At 44.1% G+C, this 26,311-nt stretch overlaps 3 protein-coding genes across 17 annotated transcripts; 1 reads left to right on the forward strand and 2 right to left on the reverse strand.

Moving 5' to 3' along the window:
- Positions 1-94: 94 nt before the first annotated feature.
- On the reverse strand, positions 95-3,522 carry LOC6617771 (uncharacterized transmembrane protein DDB_G0289901). 2 transcript variants are annotated; one of them, XM_032715183.1, is made up of 4 exons: positions 2,489-3,522; positions 1,442-2,329; positions 488-1,338; positions 95-427 (listed from the first exon to the last, which is right to left on the reverse strand). In XM_032715183.1, exons 1-4 carry the CDS (start codon positions 3,363-3,365, stop codon positions 371-373), a joined length of 2,673 nt encoding a protein of 890 aa, XP_032571074.1. In that variant the 5' UTR covers positions 3,366-3,522; the 3' UTR covers positions 95-370. The 2 variants fall into 2 exon arrangements, with proteins under 2 accessions (XP_032571074.1, XP_032571069.1); XM_032715178.1 differs by having other exon boundaries at positions 1,442-3,522.
- A 719-nt stretch (positions 3,523-4,241) lies between these two features.
- Positions 4,242-13,013, reverse strand: LOC6617772 (PIH1 domain-containing protein 1). 2 transcript variants are annotated; one of them, XM_032727542.1, is made up of 5 exons: positions 12,815-13,013; positions 12,619-12,730; positions 4,783-5,423; positions 4,572-4,715; positions 4,242-4,504 (listed from the first exon to the last, which is right to left on the reverse strand). In XM_032727542.1, the coding sequence occupies exons 1-5, from the start codon at positions 12,881-12,883 to the stop codon at positions 4,469-4,471; spliced, it is 1,002 nt and encodes a 333-aa protein (XP_032583433.1). In that variant the 5' UTR covers positions 12,884-13,013; the 3' UTR covers positions 4,242-4,468. The 2 variants fall into 2 exon arrangements, with proteins under 2 accessions (XP_032583433.1, XP_032583432.1); XM_032727541.1 differs by lacking the exons at positions 4,242-4,504; positions 4,572-4,715; positions 4,783-5,423 and adding exons at positions 5,516-5,659; positions 5,760-6,634; positions 6,988-9,210.
- LOC6617773 (multidrug resistance-associated protein 1) lies at positions 10,209-26,311 on the forward strand. 13 transcript variants are annotated; one of them, XM_032727535.1, is made up of 13 exons: positions 10,209-10,388; positions 13,519-13,648; positions 13,722-15,233; positions 15,370-15,507; positions 15,636-15,782; positions 16,824-16,908; positions 16,970-17,789; positions 17,857-18,227; positions 19,069-19,289; positions 24,197-24,414; positions 24,479-24,985; positions 25,043-25,424; positions 25,489-26,311. In XM_032727535.1, the coding sequence occupies exons 2-13, from the start codon at positions 13,595-13,597 to the stop codon at positions 25,678-25,680; spliced, it is 4,647 nt and encodes a 1,548-aa protein (XP_032583426.1). In that variant the 5' UTR covers positions 10,209-10,388; positions 13,519-13,594; the 3' UTR covers positions 25,681-26,311. The 13 variants fall into 13 exon arrangements, with proteins under 13 accessions (XP_032583426.1, XP_032583429.1, XP_032583425.1 ...); XM_032727538.1 differs by lacking the exon at positions 19,069-19,289 and adding an exon at positions 20,057-20,277; XM_032727534.1 differs by lacking the exon at positions 19,069-19,289 and adding an exon at positions 20,835-21,055.

A 26,311-nucleotide genomic window follows, 5' to 3' on the forward strand; every position in this document is an offset into this window, starting at 1 on the left:
TTATGAACTTGAGTTTATATCTCGCCAAAATACATGTTTTGAAGATACAAGACATAATTGCTATCGACCTTCCAAGTAGGAAGAACGTCTCTGATCAGTATTATAGTTGTTTCCCAGGGCGCAAGAGACGCCCCTCTGGGTAAGTTATTTATTTGTAAAAGCATTGCGACATAATTACAATCTACATCTTAAAGTCAGGAGGATGGTTCTTCGTGTGTGCAATAATTAAGGTCTCTAATACAACTAGATGCAGACTCGTACAATCCATAAAATAATGCTGAAGAAGAACCTACGCTCTGTTCCCTCCTCTGATGGGTCCAGCGCATGTGCGGCTGTTGAGAAGGAGGGGATGTCTAGTTTCCAAATTACATTACTCTATAGAGGGAAAGACAGTACGATGGTCTTTCCATTCGGTTTCGCTGATTGCCTATAAGAGGTCGGAGTTAGTTAATATGAAAAAGACTGCAGGACCATGTTACCAACTTACCACAAGCTCGTCGAAAGCCTGTTTGGCCAGCCAGTGGAAGCATGGACTCTTCCATTCGCGCGCAATCGCCTGCTGATCCTTGACGTCGTCCTCGGCGGTGGACTTGGAATTGGTAATGGCCTTGTACTTGGCCCACAGGAAGACCATGCTGCGCAATTTGTAAACCCACAGGTCATTGGGTATGCCGCGAATGATGTCCTGTATCTCCACCATGTTCAACTCCGTAAGGTTATCCAGGAAGGTGCGGTTCATCAACGTAAAGATCGTCTTCATTGTGTCGTACGGCACGTCGGCATTCTTCTCGAGACCGAAGTGTGCCGACTTTATGATAGCGCAAACCACCTGCTCTGTGGTGAGCTTGGGCAGATTGGGTAGGAAGCAATGCTCGAGGTTCAAGTTGCCACACTCCAACAGCTGCTGGTCGATCTCCTCGCCAACATTCTTGTAGTCCTTCCACCAGTTGCCCCAATCATTATATTTCTTCGATTCGTTAAGCGGTGCCCAATCGGACCGTATGCGTTTCCTGTTGCGCTTTGCAATCTTGCGTGCCGACTTGGCGTCGTCGGCCACCGATTCGTCTTCCGAATCTTCGTTGAGCACTACGGCCGCCTCTACGAAGTCCTCCTCGGTGGCGTCCTGGTTTGTACTGTAATTGAAGGTTTGTTCGAAGAAGGTCAATGCATATGAGTCTGCCTCCGGCTGTGGGAGCTTCTTCGGCTGATCGTTGAGATAGGGAATCTTGAATCCGCCAATAAGGAAACCGCGCTTGCGTGCCACGCGTCGCCATTTCTTGACCGACTTGGAGGCAGCCTCCGTTTCCAGCGGTGGAGGTGGGGCAACTCGCTTCTGACCTGCAATGCATAACATATTAGGAACTATTCGCAAAACTCTACTAAATGAATAGTTTGAAGAAAGTTTGGTAATGCAAGCTTACTAAATAGAACGAAATCTTACTAATTGGGACGGGCAATCCAGGAGCATTTGGTGGCCTATTGGGCACTCCTGCTGGTTTGCCTCCTTGTGGTCCACCTTTCACTGCCTGCTGGCCAGTCCTAGGTGCCAGTGGTCCCGACTTCTGCAGCTGTGGTCCAGCTCTCAAACCCTGTGGTCCAGATCTCAATCCCTGTGGTCCAGTTCTCAAGCCCTGAGGTCCAGTTCTTAATCCCTGTGGTCCAGTTCTTAGTCCCTGTGGTCCTGTCCTGTTTGCCTGCGGTCTGGTCCTCACGGCTGGTGCAGCCACCGGTGGCTTCTTGTTGGTGATCGCAACCGTACTCGAATTGGGTGTTAAGTTATTGACTTTATACTGATTTGGTGCTGCAACGGGCACCTTTTTTTGTACTCCGGTCGCATTGCCCGGACGCAGGTTGGCGGGCTTGTTGTTGGTCAGAGTGGGCGAGCCCGCGCTTTTAACGATTTCAGCCTTCTGAGGATTGTTGCGCAAGTTCTGGACCGCCTTGGCGGCTGGCTGTGGAGCTGACTTTCGAACAGATCCGCCGTTGTTCAGATTCATCTTCTGCAGCTGATTGCGCTTCGAGTTGAAGGCGCGCTGACTAGCTTCCCATCCAGAGCCGCCGGCACCTCCTCCACCACCGCCGCCTCTTCCACCACCGCCGCCTCTTCCACCACCGCCGCCACTACCACCACTGTTCGATTGATAGCCAGAGTTCGGGAACGATGAGGATTGTGATTTGTTCCAGTTCTTGCGAGAGTCCTGGAAGGTGCGACTAATGTTGTTGCTAAAACCGCCTCCAGAATTGTTGTTGCCAAAGTTGCCCCCAGAGTGCGGGTTAAAGCCTGGCCCTCCGGATCCTCCGACAGCCGGTCCGCGGTTGTTAAAGTTTCCTATATCCCTATTGTTGTCCCCAAAGTTTCCAGAGTTCTGGCCAAAGTTGTTGCTAAAGCCGCCTCCGGAATTATTGTTGCCAAAGTTGCCACCAGAGTTTGGATTAAAGCCTGGGCCTCCGGATCCTCCTCCAGCCGGTCCGCGGTTGTTAAAGTTTCCTATATCCCTATTGTTGTCCCCAAAGTTTCCAGGGTTCTGGCCAAAGCTGCCGCGACCGTAGGAATCATTGAAACCGGAACGCTGGTCATCAAAGTTAGTACCTCTATTTGGGAAATTGTCATTGTTGAAGTTGCGTTGATTGTTTCCTCCAAACGAAGGACCAGTGTTTCCACCAAAAGGGACATCGCTTCCTGCAAAGGAAGGTCCACTATTGCCCCCATAAGCGGGTCCATTATTTCCACCAAAAGAGGGAGCATTGTTGCCGCCAAATGGGACTCCATCGTTGGGACCGAAATTACCGAATGATCCCTGATTTCTGGGTTCATCGTTGAAAAACCTATCGCCGCTTCCCTGCGACTGGGGACCTCGATAGTTGTCATCCGTATTGCGGTCCATACGGTTCTCCACCTCCAGCAAGCGGGCTACGCTGCTCGGATTGGATGGTCCCCTGTTCACTTGGCCGAAATTGGAGGACGGGCCGCCACGAAATTTGTCCTGGAAATTATCGCCGAAACGCTGGTTGCTGCTCGGATTGAAACCGCTCCGATCTCCGTCTCCGGAACGTGGGTAGCTGTTGTTGCCGCCACTGTTGCTGTTGTTGTTGTAGTTGCCACCGCCGCGACTGAAGTTGCCACCATCTGGACTGGAATTCCGGTTGACGCCATAGCCTCCGCCACCGGAAGCGCCGCCGTAGCCTCCTCCGCCACTGGTATTGCCGCCTCCGCCGAAGTTGGCGCCACTACCACCTCCGCCGTAGTTTGAGGAATACATTCCGCCGCCGCCGCCTCCTCCACCACCACCAACGCCGCTGGAGCTCCCCATTCCGCGTCGCTGGCCAATGCCGTAAGCGTCGTTCTTCATTTGGCGGTAGTCCATTCCGAATAGTCCTTGCCCGGAGTTACCTTATCGTCGAGCGCTCGCCGCTGCTTCCAATTAACTGGCTTCTCTGCGATTTTTTCCAACACAACAAGCGCGGCCCAAAAAATGCTTTCCTTTCCCCGAATTTTTCTCTGTCTGGTGCCAGGGTTGCAAAGCAATGAAAGCCGGCTGCTCAAAATGGTAATAAGTCCGATTCGAAGTTGGTATTTTTATTGAAAAATACTGACAGTAAAAGAAAAATACCGCTATTGAATTATTTAGAAATACCTGGCAATAATTTATTATTTATTTATATTTTAAGCATTATGTCAAATGTGTCATATGTATAATTTCGTGTTTGATTCGGTAATATTCGCGAGAGCCATCTACCAAAAAAATACTGCATAATTTAGTTAATTAAAGATCTTTATTTTATAGTAATATATTTACTAATTTTATTAGTAACTGAAAAAAGGGGGTTGAATGGATTTTCTTTTTATTCAAATGCTTTAAAGTACACACTTTATTTCCTGCTCCTTCATATATGTAGATTGTAATTGTAATGTAATGTTTTTTTTTTTGTGCTTGGTTTTCCTGGTTTGACTTTCCTACTCTCATGTTTTATTTTAAATTTTCTAAAAGGATTTGTTATTCAATATTTTCAGGTTGTTCTTTCTTTGGTAGTGAAAGTATAAGTATTATATATAATACTTAATGAAACAAATTTTGTTTCATACTTATGAAAATACTTATACTTTTACTACCAAAGAAAACACACAACTTGAAAATATTGAATAACAATTCCTTTTGGAAAATTTAAAATAAAACATGAGAGCATGAAGGTCAAATCACGAAAACCAACCACAAAAAAAAAAAAAAAAAACACAATACAAAAATCTTTGAAACCGCTTTTTAATCTACATATATGGAGGAACAGGAAATAAAGTGAGTACTATTAAGAAAGCGAAGTCAATATAATCTGATATCATTTGAATAAATAGAAAATCCATTCAACCTCTTTTTTCAGTTTCTAATAAAATTAGAGAATAAAATAAATAACTTGTAAAATTTGCGCCTTTATTAACATTATCACAGCGGCCATTATTCAGTCATGTGCCTTTTTAGTTACTGAACACGGGAATGCGAACATGAAGCATCTAAGAAATGGGAAGAAAGAACAGAAATTAAAGATTTGAATCCTCCAAATTTGGTGCACTGCATCACCTTGGTGGTCTTATCGAACAGAGCTTGGGCACGATCCTGCTGCAGACGGTAGTTGACGAATTGGTCGAACACATAGCCATACTTGTAGGTTTCCACCACGATACGATCCTCGCCAACAACGAGACTGAACTCCTGCGAAGAAACCTGCGAAGTAAAAGGGGAATTCCTACATAAATAAACTTTTCATGTCTGTGCACCATTATAAAATTACGTAGTTGGGCAGGTAGATCTCAGCATGGATTTCTACAACGGACTCGTCACGAACTCGACCACTAAGTTTGTACTGTATGTCCAGAAAGCCGCCTGCAGACTGTCGACTCTTCTTTATGGCAGCAGCATCCTTCTCGTCGATCTCCTGCACCAGTTTCCCGGAATTTTCCGGTGCCACAGCCCCATCCCGGCTGTTAAGAGCAGCAGAAAGGCCGGACGCAGACTGGGCCCTTTTCATATCTTCGTTGCGCACACGATGAGTTACCAGAGTTCCGATGAACTTGCGATTGTTCAGAATAATGGTCTTTTCCATGTTGAGTTGCACATTATACTTTTCGCTCATCGCCTCAATGACAATTTGCATAAAGAAGTTCTTGAAGAGCTGCGACTTCTGGATCTTGACCAGAAACTTTGGGTTGATAGCGATGTCACAGACATCGACGGTCTTATCGGAACGATCCTTCGTGAGTCTGGGATCTGAGATGCTCATGGGCACTCGATAGGAGCCAGGAGTTGGGGATTCCAGTATGCCGATCAGTTCCTCCTCGGTGAGATCCTGAGGTGCTGGAACTTCCACAGCCTGGCACACGTTAATGAAGAACTTCTCATCACTGTTTGTCTTGAAACTTTTCACGCAGATTCCTAATGGGAAAAAGATAAAAAAGTTGGGTTTTAATAAAATGGCTTGTTATCTGCAAAGTTTCTGCCAGCTAATAAATATGAAGGTGAGGTGATTCTATCGTATGGGAAGCAAGACCCTTTGTTTTATTTTGGCTTCGATTCCATATACAATCTTATACAATATGCTTAGCATTCAATTATGATTTCAAGCCTGGATAGATTTTTGTATGATCCGGCCACGCGATCTCGCTGATTGCCTATAAATAAAGATAAGTTTCGTTGTCAGTTGAAGATAGAAGGTCTTGGGTTTCCTTAAGGTTTTCAGCTACGTTTGGCTTGGGAAAATGTTGTTCTCACCTTAAGCTCATCGAAAGCCTGCTTGGCTAACCAGTGAAAGACAGGATTTTTCCATTCTCGCGCTATGGATTGAATTTCCTTATCGCTTTTGAAATTATTGCCTGCATGGGTTTTAAGTGTGCTATGGTACCTTTCCCAAAGGTAGACCATGCTGCGGATCTTGTAGAGCCACAAGTGATTTGGAACGCCACGTATCAAGTCCTGCAACTGTTCCAATCGCTCATTAGACAAACTGTTGAGGAACTTTTCGCTCATCAGTATGAAAATCGAACGCATGTTGCGGTAGTGGCTAAAGGTGTTCTTCTCCAGACCCATGTGGCCTGATTTAAAAATCTGATTGATCGCCTTTACGGTCATCGGTTTGCGGCCGATGGGGGCAAAGCGGTGGCGCAGATTGCGGTCGCCGAACTTCTCCAGCTTTTTGTTAATCTCGCTGCCGCACCACTTGTAATCCCGCCACCAGGGGAACCAGTCCTTGTAGTTATTGGTTCTATAGATTTTGGTCCATTCCTTGCGCAGCTGGGTGCGCACCTTCTTCCTGGAACTGCGTCCTTTCCACTTGGACAGGACACCAGATCGGTTCGAGTCCAGAGATTCGGCATCGGACATTTCCTCCTCTTCCGCATCACTTTCGTCTTCATTAACATGGCCATCGTCGGTGGCATATATGTTAGTGTTGTAGATGGGCGTTTGCTCGAAGAAGGTCACCGCGTATGACTGCTCCTCCGGCTGTGGCAGCTCCTTGGTATTGCTGTTTATATAGGGCAGACTTATGCCGCCTATAATGAAGCTGCGATCTGTTTCCGCTCTCTGGCGTTTTGGCTCGGCTTTGGTAGCCCCCCCTAACTTTGGAGTCTCCGCTTTTCTTTTTTGCCCTGCAAAATTGAACATGTATTGTTTTGTGGGAATACCCAAAAAGTTAGGAATGCAAACCAAACAAAAACACATTTATGACTTGCTTCTTGAAGTATGAAGTACAGTTGGTAACTTCGAATCGGGTTTAAAAACCAAGAAAACTAGTTTCAAGACTGGTTTGTCGAAAATTCTGGAAGATCCTTATTTTAAGGTATTTAAAAATAAATATATATAATTTTAACGGGTTTGCATTCCAAATCTTGCTTTGAAATCATTAATTCACTTTAAAACCAAAACAAAAGCTTTATTAGCTGGGTTGTAATTGGTCTGTTTAAAATTAGAATTTATTAAGAATTCAAAACTTATCCCTTACCAGCGAGTGGTTTTGCCGTGGCCGCGTTAATCTTGGTTGCCTGTGGTTTTGGTTTGATTACCGGCTGACCAGGTTTGGATGCACCAGGATTGGTGTTCACAGGTTTGTTTGGTTGCGGTGCACGATTGTCGTGTGGAACCGCCGACCTCTTGACATTTTTGTTTGAAACACCAGGATTTACATTTCGTGTTTGAGACGTGGTTGAATTGGACCTGGGTTGATTGGGAGCCCCAGCACTGATGCGATTTGGCACTACCCTACCAGGATTTACATTTTTATTGATTTTACGATTTAAATTAGTTCCATCTTGTACGGGACCCCCAGAATGGGCCACTCTTGGTGCAGCTTCATCAGCATTTGGTACGCTTCGTCTGTTTTGATTGGGACCCATGGGTCTGTTAGAACTCGTGTCGCGGCCACGATTTCCAGAACCCGATCTACGGGGAATAGTGTGTTGATAGTTCGGTGGAAAATTAGGGTTATTTGAGCCTTGGAATGTGTCATCCTCCCTTGGGGGAAAGCGTAGGGTGTCACCGCCACGCGAAGAGTTGTTTCGCTGATTGAAGTTGTCGTTTAGGTTGCGTCGATCGAGTTCCGGATCAAACTGGCGCCTCATGCCCTCAAAGTTACGATCATTGCGATTGTGTCCATATGAATTACGATCATCGATGTTATGATCTTGGTTGTTGTGTTGGTTACCCCTGGAGTGACGATTGAATTCACGTTCTTCATACTGATCATCATTCATAAGTGCATCATTTGTGTCATCGATGAAATCTGCATCTTCAAGTAATTCGCGTTCATCGGGTACATAGTCGTCCATATCATGGTGATCTAGATCTAGATCCTCTTCTTCGTCAAACCAGTCGGTGCGACGTAGTATTATTTGATTGTCATTCACAATACGCTGATAATTGTGCCTCTTTTGGGGTCCACGGTTTCCACCAGCCAGGTTAGTGTTCACATTACGTGGATATGGTGGTTGGTTTGGGTGCGCTTCAGGCGAACGGAATCGATCTCTGGGCAACTGATTGCCGTCGTCGCATATAGCATTTCGATCCAAGTTGGTTTGCTGATTGGAAACGAAGTTCTGATTACCATACCTGCGATTGTTGTTAACTTGGGAATGATCATAGTTTGGCATCTGACCACGATAGTTGATATGGTTATTTGGTCCTTGAAAACGTTGGTTATTAAAGTTTCGGTTCTCGTCAAAAGTTTTGCGATTGAATTGTGCATTCGCATTACGATTGTTATGGTTATGTCCTTGGTGGAATGTTTGGTTGTTAACATTACGATTATTGCGATTGAATTCATCATTGACTGCATTACGATTATGATTAAATTCCTGCTCGTTATCATTTCCGATATTACGATTGAATTCTTGCGGATTGGCATTACGATTATAGTGATTGAACTCCTGGGGGTTTTGATTTCTATTGGGACGATTGAAATTCTGTGGATTTTGATTTCTATTGGGACGATTAAAATCCTGGGGGTTTTGATTTCTATTGGGACGATTGAAATCCTGGTGGTTTTGATTTCTATTGGGACGATTGAAATCCTGGTGGTTTTGATTTCTATTATTGCGATTGAATTCCTGGGCATTTGCATTTTTATTTGGACCACGAAATTCCTGTGGATTAGGACGTGAACCCTCATTTCGGTTGAAATTTGGATTTACATTGCGATTATTTGGATTGAATTCACTTCTGTCCATATTTCGATTATTTCGATTAAAGTCCTGCGCATTCGCATTGCGATTGCGATTGAACTCAGCCGGTTTCAGGTCAGGATTATTGCGATTTCCTGGTCCAGTATTCCTATTGATTGGCTCTCGCTGTTCCACAACACCACGATTGTTGTCTCCGAAGTTGTCCTCCCTCTGACGATTATTAGAACGCGATCGGTCCTTGTTAGCCGGTGAGTTATTCATCCTGGCGCTGTGCCAATCAATGTTCCGCGGCGGCGACGGAGTGCGTGGACGCGACCCGACGTCGTCGTAGCTATCCACCGCTTCCTGGATGGCCCGGAGCACCTTCTTGTCCACCACATCCTGGTGACTGTCGCCCAGCTCGACGCTGAGGCGGAACCTCTGGCGCTGGAAATGGCGCAGGTTGAACTTGGGCACATTGAAGGTGCGCTGCGCCATGGCGTTGGCCAACACCCGACTGGCGCCCAGGTCGCGGAGAAATTGGCGCCGATTGTCCAGCTCGCTGTTGCCTATTTTCATGGTAACACACATGAAATTTAAAATTTAAAAAAGCAGACACGTTTTGGGTTAGAGCTATGCGGTCACGTTTAGCACACCAATTTCAATCTTATCTACTCATAACAGCAATGCTCGCTAAAAATATGCATACACATTTTATTTCAAATGTACAATAGATTTGCTTTTTTTTGCATTTCTTCCCGCCATTTAATTGCTTTAATAAATTGTGAAAAAATAAAAATAATAATTTCAATTTCATTCTTGATTGCCTTTTCAGTCGTTATCAAACTGCTGACTAAGTTTGATGTTTGAGTTTTTGTCAATCTATAAACTAATCACTGCCACTATCTCATATTTTAAATTAAACATCTGCCTCAATTGATTAGATTAGCAATTCTATCAGAATTTTATGTGTAATTTCGATATGCAGAGCAGCAAATCCTGTCCTGGTAGTTGGTCTAGAAACAACTGAGCACTTCCATTGAGATTATACATTTATACACAATAAACTGATAATCAAGTGAAGTCCGGCGTACAAACTAAATAGGTATGGTCATGCTTATACCAAAATCGTGAAGAATTCGCAACAAACACTCATTGAATGCTCTCAATTGTATGACTACCGTTGATATCGTTATCTTTTGGGCCAACTTTTGTTGCTCTTGCGACAACAAAACGTTTAAGAGTCGCGTCGTCGTGTGTCCACCATATGGGTGTTCAGAATAATTTCACCAGAGCAGGAAAATATGGTTATGCGGCACTTAAATTCAGGGAAGAGAGTCGCTATCTTTCAGCTGGCTTTTATTCTAGCCCAAACTTGGCATTATAGGAGAGTCGGGAGCTTTTTTGATGGCATGGGGTTTTTTATTTGATCGGGCGGCCAGGCAGCGCCACAAAAAGAGCCAAGTGAAACGCTCTCTCCGAGGTGGCGCTATTATCTCATTTTTGTTTTTTGAGCACGAAAAACAAATAAGTTTGTGCGCAGCGCTCGCTACGAATTCAGTTGGCTTTTTTGCTCGTAACGAGCCGGTTGTCCGTCGATTTTTAAAGTGCTCCGCCGACGCTGCCCACCATCCAAACAGCGATCCGACCTCAACCGCTACTTCTCGTTTTGTTTCGATTCGATTCTATTCACTTCGAAACCCCATACGATTCCTTTGAATCGCAGCGAGTTTTTCTCTACGTAGAGGTAATTATAAGTGACATTTCAGTCGCATCGATATCGCCAACAACAACAGCAGCAGCACCACCACCACCGTCAATTTTTGATACCCTTGTTGATATGTGGTTGTTGGATTCCGCCAAAGCGGAACAAGTGTGCCAGTGTGCGTTCGTATCTATGTGATGTGTATCTGCGTGTCCACATTCTTTGCCCGAAATTGTGAAATTTCCGACAGGCTCCAGAATATCCCGCGCAAACATTCCTCAGCAAACGAAAGAAATACGAAAAAAAACAATTACGAGAAATTGATGATTCACATTCAAAATAGTTTGATAATAACCATTAGTGTTTTGTCATGCTCGTAGCGCGATTATTTAATTGATAACAGAAAAAATGTAAAAAATTGGAGTGCGCAAGGTTGTCATTTGAAGTTAATTGCCTCGTGGGCTCCACTGACGTCACAGGCCTTGAAAGATGGCCTACGGTCTGTAGTTTCGACAGCTTCTCTTCTCCCAGCTCGATGCTAATCAAGCTCCAAAGAATCAGAATCAGCAGCAAGTGGAGCAAACAAGTGTGCGATAAGGAGCAATATACAGGGATTACGATGTGCAATTCATAACTGGAGTAACTACACACAAACACACAATGGAAGAGTCTAGTAGGGGGGCACAGGCAGCACACACGATAAGGTTCAGCTGTGGGGTCCCCGATAAGGAGCTGCTCGTAGAATCGTTCTCTCTATGGGGAGTTGCTTTTTCCAGAGTTTGCACACTTGGCTAAATGCAGCCAGTCAGCGTTATCTCAGCTTTTCCCTATTAATAAAGTCATCAAGTGTCGAGTGTCGTTGATATTCTCTAAATAAATCACTCTTCTTTGGCGGTGTAAACAATTAATGCCGGCTGGCATGATCTGATCCAGAACAAACAAACAGTCAGGTTGTGAAGAGAGTGGCGTTTTTTGCTGAGAAAAAAGCCATGTTTCCACCTCGATTTTATGGTGCAGCCAAGAGATCTCCATTCCATTTCGCTTAGCATCTAATCGTGACTCGACGTTTTTGTTTTTAAAGAGAATTTTCGCTTGGGTGTAAAGGCAAAACACACATTTCGTACAATTGAAATATTAGGTTTTGTAAGGGGCTTTTTGACTGACGATTGTTTAGTGTGCTTATATAATCGCTGCGGGAACAGGTTTCGCCGTTAATTATATCGAACTGAAAATACTCGTTTCAGATGTGTTAGAATTTTATCTAAAGCCAAATGGTTTAAAACACATGCGTGTGTACGGGGCAAACAAGTTTTTGGAGCCCATAAAATGTGACTAGCCCAACGCCTCAAGATTAGCTTAAAGTTTCTCATTCTTTCTTTTTAGATTTTTTTTCGTATCTCTGCTGTTCAAGTTAGTTCTTCTTCGAGGCGGGGAAACCCGTTTTCGTCGCACATTTGTCATTGGCATTGAACAATCGCTGGACAATAAACTATCGCTTCAAGTGGGCGCGATGAGACCTTCCTCCAAGTGGCCCTGGACATGTAAACACTTATCTGCCGTAGCGCACAATAACGAGGGCTAGATTACAAAACTCAGTACTAACTACCCGCGCCCAACCCTCTTTTTGTTTCAATGGTATAGATAGTTTGTCAAATAATAGTGTGCATAGGAATTAAACTGATTTCGTTGGATAATTGGTTGTAACTGAACAGTACATGCATAAAAACAAATGTAATGCCTTTGTTTTGACCAAATTATCCATTAGTTAAGTGCAAAATTGTAAATTATAACCATTAAAAGATTTGGTTAAATGGATTCTATGAAGTTAAATATATAAAAAAAAAACAGTGTAGACAAACTATAGTTAACCAGGGAATTAATTTAAAAATTTAGAGCAATTGATTAAATTTTAAATAGAATTAATAATTTAACTATTCAGATATGTTTTAAATATTCGCAATTTGTTTTCAAAGTCTTGTCTAATGGTTAGGTAGGTTTTTCTGTCCTATGACGTGTACCGTTGGCGTGCTTTTGTTCGCCTTATCGCGGGATCACTGTACCGATTAGCCGCAATCGACGTCGACGTGAGATGCTTATCATGCTGACATGGTTCCGCGCTCGCAGAGATTACTGTGCACACAAGTGCTAAGTAGACCATAAACCCAGAGTCATGCCTACTAGCTGGCTGGAATCTCCGGTTAGATTCTCCGCGCCACCGGCAGCGATTGCCGTGCCATGTGCAGCTCCGGCTGTTGCGATGGACGCCACTCACCTGCGGTCGGCTGGACAATTAGCGAGTCCCGCGGCGGCGGCTTCTGCTGCTGGCCGCTGCCCTCCGGATCGGCGCCTCCGAAGAACTGGTTAATGTTGTCCTCAAACTCGTTCTGCATTTAGAAAAGTTAAAAAAAAAAACAAGTTCATCTTTAGTGGCGACTTTAGTCACATCGCACTTCTCAAGTTTTGCTTACCCGTACAAAGCGCAGGTTCTGGTCGCGAAAATTGTCGTTGCCCTCAATGAAATTGGAACGACGCGACATTTTGCTGCACAATTTCAATTGCCAGTTGTGAGTTAATCGAGTGCAAATGCTATTTTTGCGTATTGCGACGAGCGAAAAACACAATTTTTATTTGCCAGAATGGAGCTGCCAACTCGATTGAAATGGAAACTAATGTGACAGTGTGACCGCTGGTGGAAAAAAATTTAATGCCATGCAATAAGCAAAAATACTAGATAGGCGTTTTCTCTGTACAGGGTGCTCATTAGGTGATAAGAGATTTTGAGAATAATTGCTAGAAATTTCTATGTCAAACGTTACAAGCCTAATTAAAATTTAAGAAGTACATTTGTATTTGTGCTGTTGCAAATGCGATTGATTTCTACTTGTTTCTACTTACTTTTCCAAGCAACTGTATTTTAATAATTGGTGTACCCAAAATTACAAGTGTTACTTATATCAATATAAGCAATTAAAATAACACGCAGTGCAGAAGCATACCATAATTTTCCATCCGCCACCCACTGTGCCCGCGAAATACCAGAAAAATACCAGCGCTAGGTGGTGCAACAAACTTCCCACTGTCGCGATTAGCGGTTGTTGTAGTTGTGCGGCTTGGGAAGGAACAGCTGTTGGCCCGAAAATATAGATCCGTTTGTTTCCTTGCCGCTTTACAGTTACCACATCGCCCGATATAGCATACACATATAGACCAATTGCACGTGGAGGAGGTTGCCAAGCAGTCGAGTAACCATGGCGGAGGACACTAGTTCGCCGATGGACAGATTCTGCGGATCCACGTTCTGGGTGAGTGCATCAGCAGTGGCCTTCTATCCGACTGCATGTGTAAATGTATGGTTTCCGTGTGTCCAACGAACAGAACGCAACAGAGACATGGTATACCAACGATCCGGACTTTACGCCTTGCTTTGAGCAAACGGTCCTGGTCTGGACACCCTGCGCCTTCTACTGGACGTTCGTGATCTTTGACTTTTACTACCTGAAGGCGAGTTTGGACAGGAATATACCCTGGAACAAGCTAAATGTGAGCAAAGCGCTGGTCAATTTGGGTCTGCTGGTAATCACTGCCCTGGACCTGATTATGGCGCTGGTCAAGAAGGGCGGCGACTCTGAGCTGCCGCTCTACGACCTGGATGTCTGGGGTCCCATCATCAAGTTCGCCACCTTCCTGTTGGTCTTCATACTCATCCCGCTGAATCGGAAGTACGGTGTGCAGACCACCGGATGTCAGTTCATCTTCTGGTTCCTGCTCACTGTGCTGTCGATTCCCCGCTGCCGCACTGAAGTTCGCCTGGACGCGGAACGCCAGAAGATTCTGAATTCGCAACAGCCCTCCGAGCAGGACTTTTCCTGGGAGGAGTATCAGTTCGTTAGCTTCTTTATCTTCTTCACCTTCACCAGCATGATGCTGATCCTGAACTGCTTCGCGGACGGAATGCCCAGACAGACCAAGTACCAGAGGGGTGAGAACGAGATTCCCGAGCTGTCAGCCAGTTTCCTTTCCCGCATCACCTATCAGTGGTTCGACAAAATGGCCCTCAAGGGCTATCGCAACCCGCTGGAGGAGAAGGATCTGTGGGACCTGAGACCCCAGGACAGCTGCTCCGAGGTCATGCCCATCTTCGCACACCACTGGAACCAGAACGTGCGCAAGAACTACAAGAACAAGGCGCGCGTAGAACCCAAGGCGCAGTTTAGCAATGGCAACGTCACATTTGAGAATCCCCATGGTGAGAAGAATGGCCACAAGAAGGGCATGGCCAGTATTATGCCGCCAATTTACAAGTCCTTCGGAGGCGTCTTTCTATTCGGCGCCCTGATGAAGCTGTTCAGCGACACCCTGACATTTGCCCAGCCCCAAGTCCTGAGCTTGATCATCAGCTTCGTTGAGGCCAAAGAAGCCGAGCCCGAATGGAAGGGTATCCTATACGCTGTTCTGCTTTTCGTTTTGGCCGCTGCCCAAACCTTTATTCTGGGCCAATATTTCCACCGCATGTTCATTGTTGGCCTGCGAATTAGGACAGCTTTGATCAACGCCATCTACCGCAAGGCCCTGCGCATTTCGAACTCCACCAAAAAGGAGTCCACCGTGGGCGAGATCGTCAACCTTATGGCCGTGGATGCCCAGCGATTCATGGAACTGACCACCTACCTGAACATGATCTGGTCGGCGCCACTGCAGATCGGTCTGGCGCTGTATTTCCTTTGGCAGCAACTGGGACCGTCTGTGCTGGCCGGTTTGGCTGTGATGATTATCCTAATCCCTGTGAACGGAGTGATTGCCAGTCGCATCAAGACCTATCAGATCAGACAGATGAAGTACAAAGATGAGCGTGTTAAATTGATGAACGAAGTACTGAGTGGCATTAAGGTGAGTGGTCCCAGGACTGGGGCTTACTAGGATTTGAAGCCTAATCCCTTAAGTACAACAATTATCCTCTGTCATGCTGATTGCTGTCAGAAGTCGATGCTGGATTCTTGGTTAACCGCCTTTATAATCCACTTAGGTGCTCAAATTGTACGCCTGGGAACCGAGTTTCGAGAAGCAAGTGCTGGACATCCGTGACAAGGAGATTGCGACGCTGCGCTCCACTGCCTACTTGAACGCGGGCACTTCGTTCTTGTGGTCCTGTGCACCATTCCTGGTAAGATATGCCAGCCCTGCAGGGCTCTGAGTCCTCCGAGATTTCTTTACAGCTGACTGAGATGAGTTGGGCGTGTAGCATTGGACTAATCTGGCAAATATATGTACTTCGTGTCCGAACAAACAAAGGTTTCCTTGGTCACGTTCGCCACTTACGTGCTAACCAGCGAGGCGAATCAGCTGAGCGTCGAGAAGGTGTTAGTCTCAATCGCCCTCTTCGACCTCATGAAACTCCCGCTGACCATCCTGCCCATGCTGAGTGTTGACATAGCCGAGGTACGGCTCTCGCGAGATGGCGATGGACTAACAACCTCTTCGGCTATGGTGCACCTCCGCCTCTCTTATATCCATCAACTTCAGATCAAGGATCAAGAACGAACATTTTATCAACGCCTTAAACGAAATTGTGTATTATCTTTTAGGTTTCATTAGTTACATTCGCCACTTACGTTTTAATCGATGAAAATAACGTGCTTGACGCCACCAAAACCTTTGTCTCATTATCATTATTCAACATTCTACGATTTCCGCTAACAATGTTGCCCATGCTGATCACCAACCTGGTGCAAGTAAGTTACGCCCGATTGCAATACCAATTACTACCACTCTAGTCGATGACAGTGGGGCTGAGGGATTCCACTTTCCTTATCACTTCTGCCGATCCCCGGCGCCACTGTGATCGTCGATTTTGTGCCGTTTTGTGATTGTGATTTATGTTTATTTACTTAATTTGAATTCCTTTTTAGCCAAATCGAATTTACACCGAAATGTATTCCCCTAACCCAAGTTCCTTCCCCTACCCAGCATTAAATCCTTATACTCATTTATATCGAAATTATATGCTCATCGTCACATACGTGTGGGATTGAAAGTTGTCCGAACCAAACCAGTTCCGAATGGTCATATATCTGGTGGTTGGGTACCCATTTCATCCGTTTCAATAGCAACCATTTGTTTGGGTTTTGAATATGCCCTTGCAGAGGGCATTTAAGGGGGATTTACTTAAAGGTATAACGATGTTATTGAAATTTGTCTGAAAGAAAAATGCGATCAATAATCAGTTGGATATTTATGGCCTTTTTAAATAATTTTTTTGTTATATGATTAACTCATCACATATTCCAATTCCTTGCCCGTCTGCAGGGGTATATAAAATCCTCGGAAGAGCCGAGTATATTCCATATTCATTCAGATTTGGATTGTTGTCTTCACATTATTTTTCCTTTCCCAATTACTAACATATTTTGTGTATGAAAATTTACGTATATGGCAAAACAATTTTAACTGATATCCCATATTGCATGTGCGAACGAATAGACGCAAGTTTCCGTGAATCGTATCAATAAGTTCCTGAACAGTGAGGAACTGGATCCCAACAGCGTTCTCCACGATTCCTCTAAACGTAAGGACATTCAAGAAGTTGGTGAAGATCTTCAAGTTAATATATATCCTTATACATACAGCCCACTCAATGAGCATTGAGAACGGCGAGTTCTCTTGGGGCGATGAAATCACGCTGCGCAACATTAACATCGAGGTGAAGAAGAGCAGCCTGGTGGCCCTGGTTGGCACGGTCGGTTCCGGCAAGTCGTCCGTAGTGCAGGCATTCCTCGGTGAAATGGAAAAACTTGCCGGCGTTGTCAACACTGTGGGCAAGTTGGCCTATGTACCGCAGCAGGCGTGGATTCAGAATGCGACGGTGAGGGACAACATCCTCTTCGGGCAGACCTACGACCGAAAGCGCTACAACAAGGTGATCGACGCCTGTGCCCTGCGTGCCGATATCGACATCCTGTCAGCCGGAGATCTCACGGAAATCGGTGAGAAAGGCATTAATTTATCAGGTGGCCAGAAGCAGCGCATCTCGTTGGCCCGTGCTGTGTACAGTGATGCCGATCTGTATCTGCTGGATGATCCTCTGAGCGCCGTGGACGCCCATGTGGGCAAGCACATCTTCGAGGAAGTTATTGGACCCAAGGGTATACTGGCACGAAAGTCTCGCGTGCTGGTCACCCATGGTGTGACTTTCCTGCCCCAGGTGGACAGCATCTATGTGATGAAGATGGGCGAGATCAGCGAGAGCGGCACATTCGATCAATTGGTCAAGAACAAGGGCGCCTTCGCCGACTTCATTATCCAGCATCTGCAGGAGGGCAATGAAGAGGAGGAGGAGCTTAATCAGATCAAGCGCCAGATCTCCAGCACCGGAGATGTCCCTGAGCTGCTAGGCACTGTCGAAAAGGCCATTAAGTTGGCGCGCACGGAAAGCCTATCCGATTCCATGTAAGTTCATCTTTATAAAGGATTATAAAGTAATTATTTAACTAAATAAATTAACGTTCTTTTTTAGCTCCGTTACATCCGCTGATAGCTTGATGGGCAGCGGAGGAAGTCTTCGCCGGCGAACCAAGCGACAGGACTCCCACGATTCCGTAGCCTCAGCCGCTTCCCTGAAAAAGAAGCAGGAGGTCGAGGGCAAACTGATTGAAACTGAAAAATCGCAAACCGGTGGCGTGGAGTTCGCAGTGTACAAGCATTATATCAAGAGCGTTGGCATCTTCCTATCGGTTGCCACATTGGTACTCAACTTTGTATTCCAAGCTTTCCAAATCGGCTCGAATCTATGGCTCACCCAATGGGCTAACGATCAAAATGTCGCCAACGACACTGGCCTCAGGGACATGTATCTGGGTGTTTATGGTGCCTTCGGATTTGGCCAAGGTAAGTCCATTGTGATTCGATTTACTTTTGAAGTTATCCTTGTTTCATGTTCGTTTTGTCCATTTGGTTGTTTTATTTTAAGTTTGTTTCGTTATAATTTTATACTTTTAACTGTATATGTATGCTGCTTTATTTTGCCCTTTATGTTTATGTTTTTTAGTTTGTATTTTTGTTTCCGCTAAATTTGTAAGAAAAATGGTTTCAAAATATTTAGACAAATTGTGTGAGGTTATACAAAGATCATTAACTTGTAAAGAAATGTTTTAAAGTTTTGAAACCATATTTATTACAAATTTTTAATGTATTATATGTTTGGTTGGGGGTTTTCATTTATGTTTTGCTTACCTAATTGCTTTTTTACTTTGGCGCCAAGAGAACACATGCTGCTCAGCTTCCAGTAGGCGATTTGAATAACCTTCAGTCCCGATTAGAATACCTAACTAGCTAACACTTTCTTCGGCTTTCTACACAAAATATATGAAAATGCACACAAATCTTAAAGCACTAACAACACCTCAAAAAAAATTAGCTTTTGTATTGCTGCACGCTTGGCAAACTGAACACAAAAGGCTTTTCATATTAATAAATAAAATGTTTTGAAAATCGATTTTTGTTATCGATCTACTTCGATTGATACAATCGATACAATCAGAACATTATAGTCCAATCACTATACTGACGGTTCTCCTTTTGTGTGTGTATATTTGTGTGCGTAAATGTGTTGCATAGTAACTAAACTTATTCACAAATAATTTTGTGAATACCTTCCGGCCCTACCTAATCATAAGACTAAAGTGATCGAAAAAATCGAAACACAAATCGATTAAATATCGAATTCTAGTCGCGACGAACTTCTTCTCATCCCTCGCCATCTCATTGGGTTGTCTCAAGTGCTCGCAGTTGTTACATCAGACCCTACTATACTACAATCTCCGCTGGCCAATGGAGCTCTTCGACACGACACCACTGGGAAGGATTGTCAATCGCTTCTCGAAAGATATCGATACAATCGATAATGTGCTGCCATTCAACATTCGTGTCGTCATTGGTCAGGCATATATGGTAATTGATTGGAGTTGATCCTTGCACGGCAATTTAATCTATCTGGAATATCGGATCATTCTGTATATCATGGACAGGCTTGGCTTATCATGCACTACCATACAAAACTAATATTAACCAAACCCGTAATAATCTTCCTTCGTGCTCTTTATTTGAATGAAGCTATCTTTTATTGAATTGCGTTGATTTGATCATGATTTTTATCATATAAATAATTAATAATGATTTAATTGTTATTTAATGTATGAGGTTGTTAAAATGAGAGCACGTCTGAATATACTTCGTCGGTGGACAAGAGGTTCTGGTAACTAATCGGCATACCCGTGTTGTCGCTCTCTCTTCGAAGTTGTTACAGGGTATCTATCCACCCTGATCATTTCATTGGGCTGCGTTTATAGCGCCCATGCACATGGGCATGCACAACGTGCTGCTCGATGGCATTTTGCGTTGGCCCATGGAAATGTTCGACATCACACCTCTGGGTCGCATTGTCAACCGTTTTTCCAAGGACGTAGATACAATTGACAATACACTGCCACTCAATTTGCGGGTCGTCATTTTGCAATTGTTTGCGGTAATTATTCCCGAAAAAAAGTACATGTCCGATACAAATCGCCATCGCCCATACTCAGATGCATCTGAGTTCTGAGTACAGCTCTTCTCTGTAGGTTGTCAAAGCTTTTTAGAATGTTTTGTCCACGCTTTTGCCTAGAAAATCAATTTAAATTAAAACGAAAAAAAAATACATTTATAATTTAACCTTCCAGTTACCTCGTACTTCTTTTGCTCTCTCACGCTGGCCCTCGGATGCATCTTCTGCTCCAAGGTGCTGCACGAGACGCTCCTGTCATATGTTTTCCGATGGCCCATGGAACTGTTCGATACCACGCCCCTCGGCCGCGTTGTCAATCGCTTCTCAAAGGACGTCGATACCATCGACAATGTCCTGCCGATGCTTTGGCGCATGGTCATCAGTCAAGCGTTTGCGGTAAATGTCTATTAAGGAGCGCGTTTCGAAGCTGAAATAGTCTAATATCTTCATTTCATTCATTAAAAAAAACAAATTGAATTGGTTACAAGAGCAGATTTTCAAATCCGCTGAATAGAGCAATTAAAGATTTGAATCTTTTCTAAACTTATTGTAAGAAACGCTTCCTGCAAGAATCTGAATCTCAAGCTTTTTGTTAGATACGGTTGAAGGAAATCGTAGGGTATGTGATAGTTTGTTGCACTTCTTTATTACAATCTACTGCAGTATTTCTTTATACCCTTTCCCTTAGAATATATCGATGATACACACACTAACTGGTTTCAATTGGCACAATCCCAATAGAAAGTCTTATCCTAATGCTATGTGGCACTAACTCCAACGATCTATGTTGTGTATTTATATGTAAATATGAACACTAACCTTTTTATGGGGGCTTACACAAACAATGTTTAGCAGCATGATCAGTTGAATCTTAAGTTCTGTATAGAAAGTTAGTTTCCCCTAACCACCAAATGTAATGCATAGCATCTAAACCGATTTACGTTACCATGCAGTGCTATCCAAATATTTATCGGGCCTCGCCTTGGCCATCGGAGGACTCCATTGCTCAATGAATGTATTCAACAAGCTGCTGAACACAGGCCTCAAGTGGCCAATGGAACTGTTCGATACAACGCCATTAGGTCGCATTCTGAGTCGGTACTCGAAAGATGTCGATACGGTTGACAGTGTACTGCCCGCGATAACCGCGCAGTTGTTGAACACATGTTTCGGGGTAAAGATTGACCCTTAACCTTCCAACCTCCAGCTTCCACTGCCCGATGGAAGTGTGAGAAGCTTAGATCCCAAGCCTGAAACCTAACAAAAGCTGCATACTACTAACCAAGAAAACTGCACGATTCTCCTAATTTACTAATTATATTTCAAACCGCATCCTATTTAATTTCTTGCAACATCCTTAACTCTCACTATGTCATTCTTTCCCAAAGCATTTCACTATCAAACAAACTATCATATACCCTACCCTTCTTCACCATTTAAGCCTTATGCTTATTTCACTAGTGCCTTGCAAAATATTTTGCCTTTTTTTTGGATCAAAAATGCCTTTATTTGATATAAGACTCATTATTCTATGCATATTAATTAGAAAACCCATATTTTGAATGTGCGAGATGTGCGAAAGGGGAACTCAAACCACTTAGGCTTAAGCCCATTCTTAATCAGGGGGCAGGGTCACCAAACAAAAACACTCTGCAGATGTACTGGTCTCAGAGCCCTAAGTGTTAAGGTTTCTTTATAAGTGGGAGCTTCTATTATGCTTTGGTTGAACGACCAGTGAGCTAAATGATAATGTAGATGATCGCCTCATTCCGTCAGCCATTCATTCGAATATCGAGTATCCCAGACATTCACCGAGTGCTCACGGGTGCACACCTGTTCCGCTCTTCCACATTTCCGATTGTCCCAGGTGTGCTAGCCTACTTTGCGGTGGTCATCGTCTATCTGGGCGGCTTCCAGGCGGCAAAGACCATCCACAATGAGCTGCTGGCCATCATAATCCGAGGCTCCGTGTGCCGCTTCTTCGACATCACTCCGATCGGGCGACTCTTGAACAGCTTCAGCGGCGATATGGATGTTGTCGACGAAGAGTTGCCCGCCACCATGGACTCCTTTATGACCTTTATCTTTATGGTATTTGCATAATTGATTTCGCTCATTTTTTCAGTATATTTTTCTTTCCCCCCCCCTTTTATTGTTATTATTGATTGATAACCTTTGATTTGTAGCCCTTAAAAGAGTTACGGTTTGTACTTGCAGAACTTTCGTTGTAGAAAGATTTTGCCCTCGTTTTCATTCATATCTCTAGCATTTGATATATCTCTCTATATCTCATTTGATCTATCTCTCTATATATATTTCTCTAAACCGCATCGAATCAAGCTAGGTCTTTGCAATTACGGCGCCGCCATATCACTTTTCACAGCCACCCTACAGGCCTCATCCAGAGTTTTCCATCGACTCTTTAACAACATCATGCATTGTCCCTCCGAGTTTTTCGATACCACGCCCAAGGGTCGGATTTTGGATCGCTGCTCCAGCGATGTCAATTGCTTGGACTTGGTAATGCCGCTCAATATAAGAATGGTCATGAGCACGGCATTTCAGGTAATCTCTATATGCAGAGTTCAACGAGCATGATTTATACTTTGATTTGTCATAAAATTTTGAGTTTCAACCATTCAATAATCAAAGTATTGGACTATGAATGTTATTATAATTTTCAGTTTTGTTTCAAGGTTCAAAAAATCTTTCATCCACTTTAAAAATACCTCTTAGCAGAAGCTTTTTTTTTCATTTTGTATTGTCCCAAAAAGAAACCTTATCCTAGACTAAATACTAATTTGTCTTCTAACCCTTGTCCCAAATCTTGTATTCAGTCGTTCGAAAACAGACCACCAAATCTGTTTAATTTACGTTCCGATCTTATAAGGATAAAATCCCTTTGATATCCCAAGTCTTCAGCTATATAGGCAGTGTGGTTATCGTTTATCTGGGCGCCCTGATCGGTACCCGGAAAATATTTATCCAGCTATTCGGAAACATTTTGCATGCCCCACAAGCCTTTTTCGACATAAAGCCCCGGGCACGAATTCTCGATCGTTTGGCAAACGATATATACAAGTTGGATGTGGTATTGCCAGAACTAATACGCGTGTTTAACTCGCAAGTATTCCGGGTACGTTCGCTGTGACTAACCAAAAATCCAAGTACTAACTAATCCCGACTAACAAATGGTATAACCATCATTGTACAAACACTCAGCCCGTAGCAATTTGGAGCTCCCTGGCATTCCACATCCCTAGAGCGTAGTATGTAAATAAGTATTCAAATCCATGGGGCGGGCGCATGTTGTAATCTCGTTCTTTTGTTAATTTATCTTAAGATTACTTTTCCTGTGGTTGTCTTCCCTTTTCTTGGAATCGTATCTTGAGCGCCAAGAGACTCGGAGAACTAGAAAAATTACTGCAATTTTATATTATTTTTAGCAAAAAGCAATATATCAGAATTTTATAAGGGTAATTCTGAAATTTTCATTTAACAAATCTGCAGAAATGTTACCAAATATATTAGCAATTTTCAAATTTAATATCCAAGTAGAATGATTAAAATTCGCTAAATTTTTTTAGTTTGAGAGTAAGCCAACCCCGTGTTCTTTTGGGGAATTGGCTGGCCGACCTCTATACGATTTTCCTACTCGAAGAGACCTTCTCGAGCATCGAATTCAGCCGGTTGGGCGGGCTATTGCTATGCCAATCGATGAGAAACCTAACTCTTCATCCATACTGAATCGCAGGTTTCACGTCATTCTTTTCGGACCTGGCTCCGGCGTTGGGTAGTTTGCATGCCGCAAAAGTCCTGCACTCGATGCTCCTCGAAAATGTGCTGAGAGCACCAATGACCATGTTTGATACGACGCCGGTGGGTCGCATCTTGTCCCGATTTTCGAAAGACGTTGAATCGGTTGACCAGAAAATGCCGCAGGTCATTAATGATTGCATTTGGTGTGCATTCGAGGTAATTTCACAGCACTATGCACTAGGAACCGTCTTCAAATTGCTACAAAACATCGAAAGTAATCCCAGTGACATTAACCCTGTGCATATAAAACGACTAACTAGTCCAGATTAATAATCCCCATTAGGCGGCGCCACATGGCATCCCCTTCTGTATATCCTTTCTTATCCTTCTTTTCGACATCATTGAGTAAAGCGTTTGATCCAAAACAAAGGCAATTCCATTATAAATTTCTATTCATCATGATTTTCCTATTAACACCCTGCATTTTCCGGCACGTATGACCTCTACGGTTTATCTGAACAGCATTTACTTACATTGCTATTTTGCTGTTGGTTAGGTTCTGGCTACCATTGTGGTTATTAGTCTGTCCACGCCAATTTTCCTGGCCGTGATCGTGCCCATCGCCTTCCTGTACTACGTCGCCCAGCGCTTCTACGTGGCCACTTCCCGGCAGCTGATGCGTCTGGAATCCGTATCCCGGTCGCCAATCTACTCGCATTTCAGCGAAACTGTCACCGGAGCATCGACTATTCGTGCCTACAATGTGGGAGATCGGTATGTATTTGGATATCATCTAGAAATTAAATTCTAATGATTTTAATTTATTTGATTGCTTCAGTTTTATTGAGGAATCTGATGCCAAGGTGGACAAGAACCAGGTTTGCAAGTACCCGTCCGTGATTGCCAACCGTTGGCTGGCCATTCGTTTGGAGATGGTGGGCAATCTGATTATTCTGTTCGCATCGCTCTTCGCCGTCCTGGGAGGTCAAACCAATCCCGGCCTGGTGGGTCTGTCGGTAAGCTACGCCCTGCAGGTGACCCAAACCCTCAACTGGCTGGTGCGCATGTCATCCGACATCGAGACGAACATCGTGTCCGTGGAGCGCATCAAGGAGTACGGCGAGACCAAGCAGGAGGCTCCCTGGGAGCTGGAGCAGGACAAGAACAAGCCCAAGAACTGGCCACAGGAGGGACGCGTTGAGTTCCAGAACTTCCAGGTGCGCTATCGCGAAGGCTTGGATCTGGTGCTGCGCGGTGTTAGTTTCAATATCAAGGGTGGCGAGAAGGTTGGCATTGTGGGTCGCACTGGTGCCGGCAAATCCAGTCTCACGTTGGCCTTGTTCAGGTAAGCATTATGGCTTTTGGTTTACGTTATCATCATTAATTCTTGATTTGCATTTAGAATAATTGAAGCTGCCGGTGGACGCATCTCCATCGATGGCGTGGACATTGCCTCAATGGGTCTGCACATGTTGCGTTCCCGCCTGACAATTATCCCCCAGGATCCAGTGCTCTTCTCTGGTTCGCTGCGCATCAACTTGGATCCCTTTGAAATCAAAACCGATGACGAAATCTGGAAGGCCCTGGAGCTGTCCCATCTGAAGTCCTTTGTAAAGAGTTTGGCAGCTGGCCTGAACCACGAGATTGCCGAGGGTGGCGAGAATCTGTCGGTGGGCCAGCGCCAGTTGGTTTGCTTGGCGCGTGCCCTGCTGCGTAAGACCAAGGTCCTGGTGCTGGACGAAGCCACCGCCGCTGTGGATCTGGAAACAGATGATTTGATTCAGGTGGGTGCCTATATAGTTATATAAATTTTAATTTTAATTCATGGACTGATTTAATTTTCTATAGAAAACCATCCGAACGGAGTTCAAGGAATGCACTGTTCTCACAATTGCCCATCGCTTGAACACTATTTTGGACTCGGACAAGGTAATCGTTCTGGACAAGGGCCAGATCACCGAGTTCGCCTCGCCCACGGAGCTGCTGGACAATCCCAAGTCGGCCTTCTATAGCATGGCCAAGGACGCCAATCTAGTTTAAGATCCATGAATGTCAACGTGAAACTCCACGAAACTCAAACGGAAGAGAGAGTGCCCCAAACAACAAGCTTTAGGAATATAGATGTACGAAAAGAAATTCATTCAACGGTAGCTTTAAGCCATTTGGCACTGACAGCTCTACCTCATGGCTAGAACAAGGAACTGTGAGGCAAAGCAAGCTAACAAACACAACAATGGAACAATAAGCGAAAGAAATTAGCAAATACCAACTAAATGTTCATTAGACTAAGCGAAATAATTCAAGCCAGTTGCGCCTTCGTCGGTTACGCTATGTTCGTTTTTATTATGTATATGTATTTACATATAGTCAAGTGTATTTTTCTATTGTCTATTGTACTTAGTTTTCTATGCAACATGAACTGGTAAAAGCAGGCAACACGATGGCGAACAAAAAACTCTTATGTATGCCACATATTTATGTACTTAAATTAACAAATCAGAAGATTGAGATACTACTTAAACTCCCTCAAGAATTTTTGCCTTCAACTGATAAGATCAGTACGAAAAACGGTCAATGTAGTTAAATCAATTTATTGAAACTTTTGTAGAATGTATACTTAAATCAAAAATAAACGACGGGAGCGAATAAGCCCAACAAAATCACAATGAAA

This window comes from Drosophila sechellia, chromosome 2L (assembly GCF_004382195.2).
Source record: "Drosophila sechellia strain sech25 chromosome 2L, ASM438219v1, whole genome shotgun sequence".
Classification (NCBI taxonomy): Eukaryota; Metazoa; Arthropoda; class Insecta; order Diptera; family Drosophilidae; genus Drosophila; species Drosophila sechellia.

What these genes read in the sequence shown, in the direction of transcription:
- LOC6617771 (XM_032715178.1), bottom strand. Translation starts at nt 3,365, where the DNA reads ATGGACTACCGCCAAATGAAGAACGACGCTTACGGCATTGGCCAGCGA. An exon ending in TGGATTGCCCGTCCCAATTA is followed by an intron (nt 1,339 to 1,441) that starts GTAAGATTTCGT and finishes TATGCATTGCAG; the next exon opens with GTCAGAAGCGAGTTGCCCCA. An exon ending in AGGCTTTCGACGAGCTTGTG is followed by an intron (nt 428 to 487) that starts GTAAGTTGGTAA and finishes GACCTCTTATAG; the next exon opens with GCAATCAGCGAAACCGAATG.
- LOC6617772 (XM_032727541.1), bottom strand. Translation starts at nt 12,883, where the DNA reads ATGTCGCGTCGTTCCAATTTCATTGAGGGCAACGACAATTTTCGCGAC. An exon ending in AGAACCTGCGCTTTGTACGG is followed by an intron (nt 12,731 to 12,814) that starts GTAAGCAAAACT and finishes TTCTAAATGCAG; the next exon opens with AACGAGTTTGAGGACAACAT. An exon ending in CACGGCAAAACCACTCGCTG is followed by an intron (nt 6,635 to 6,987) that starts GTAAGGGATAAG and finishes TCAATTTTGCAG; the next exon opens with GGCAAAAAAGAAAAGCGGAG.
- LOC6617773 (XM_032727528.1), top strand. Translation starts at nt 13,595, where the DNA reads ATGGCGGAGGACACTAGTTCGCCGATGGACAGATTCTGCGGATCCACG. An exon ending in TCTCCACGATTCCTCTAAAC is followed by an intron (nt 16,909 to 16,969) that starts GTAAGGACATTC and finishes TTATACATACAG; the next exon opens with CCCACTCAATGAGCATTGAG. An exon ending in AAACAGATGATTTGATTCAG is followed by an intron (nt 25,425 to 25,488) that starts GTGGGTGCCTAT and finishes AATTTTCTATAG; the next exon opens with AAAACCATCCGAACGGAGTT.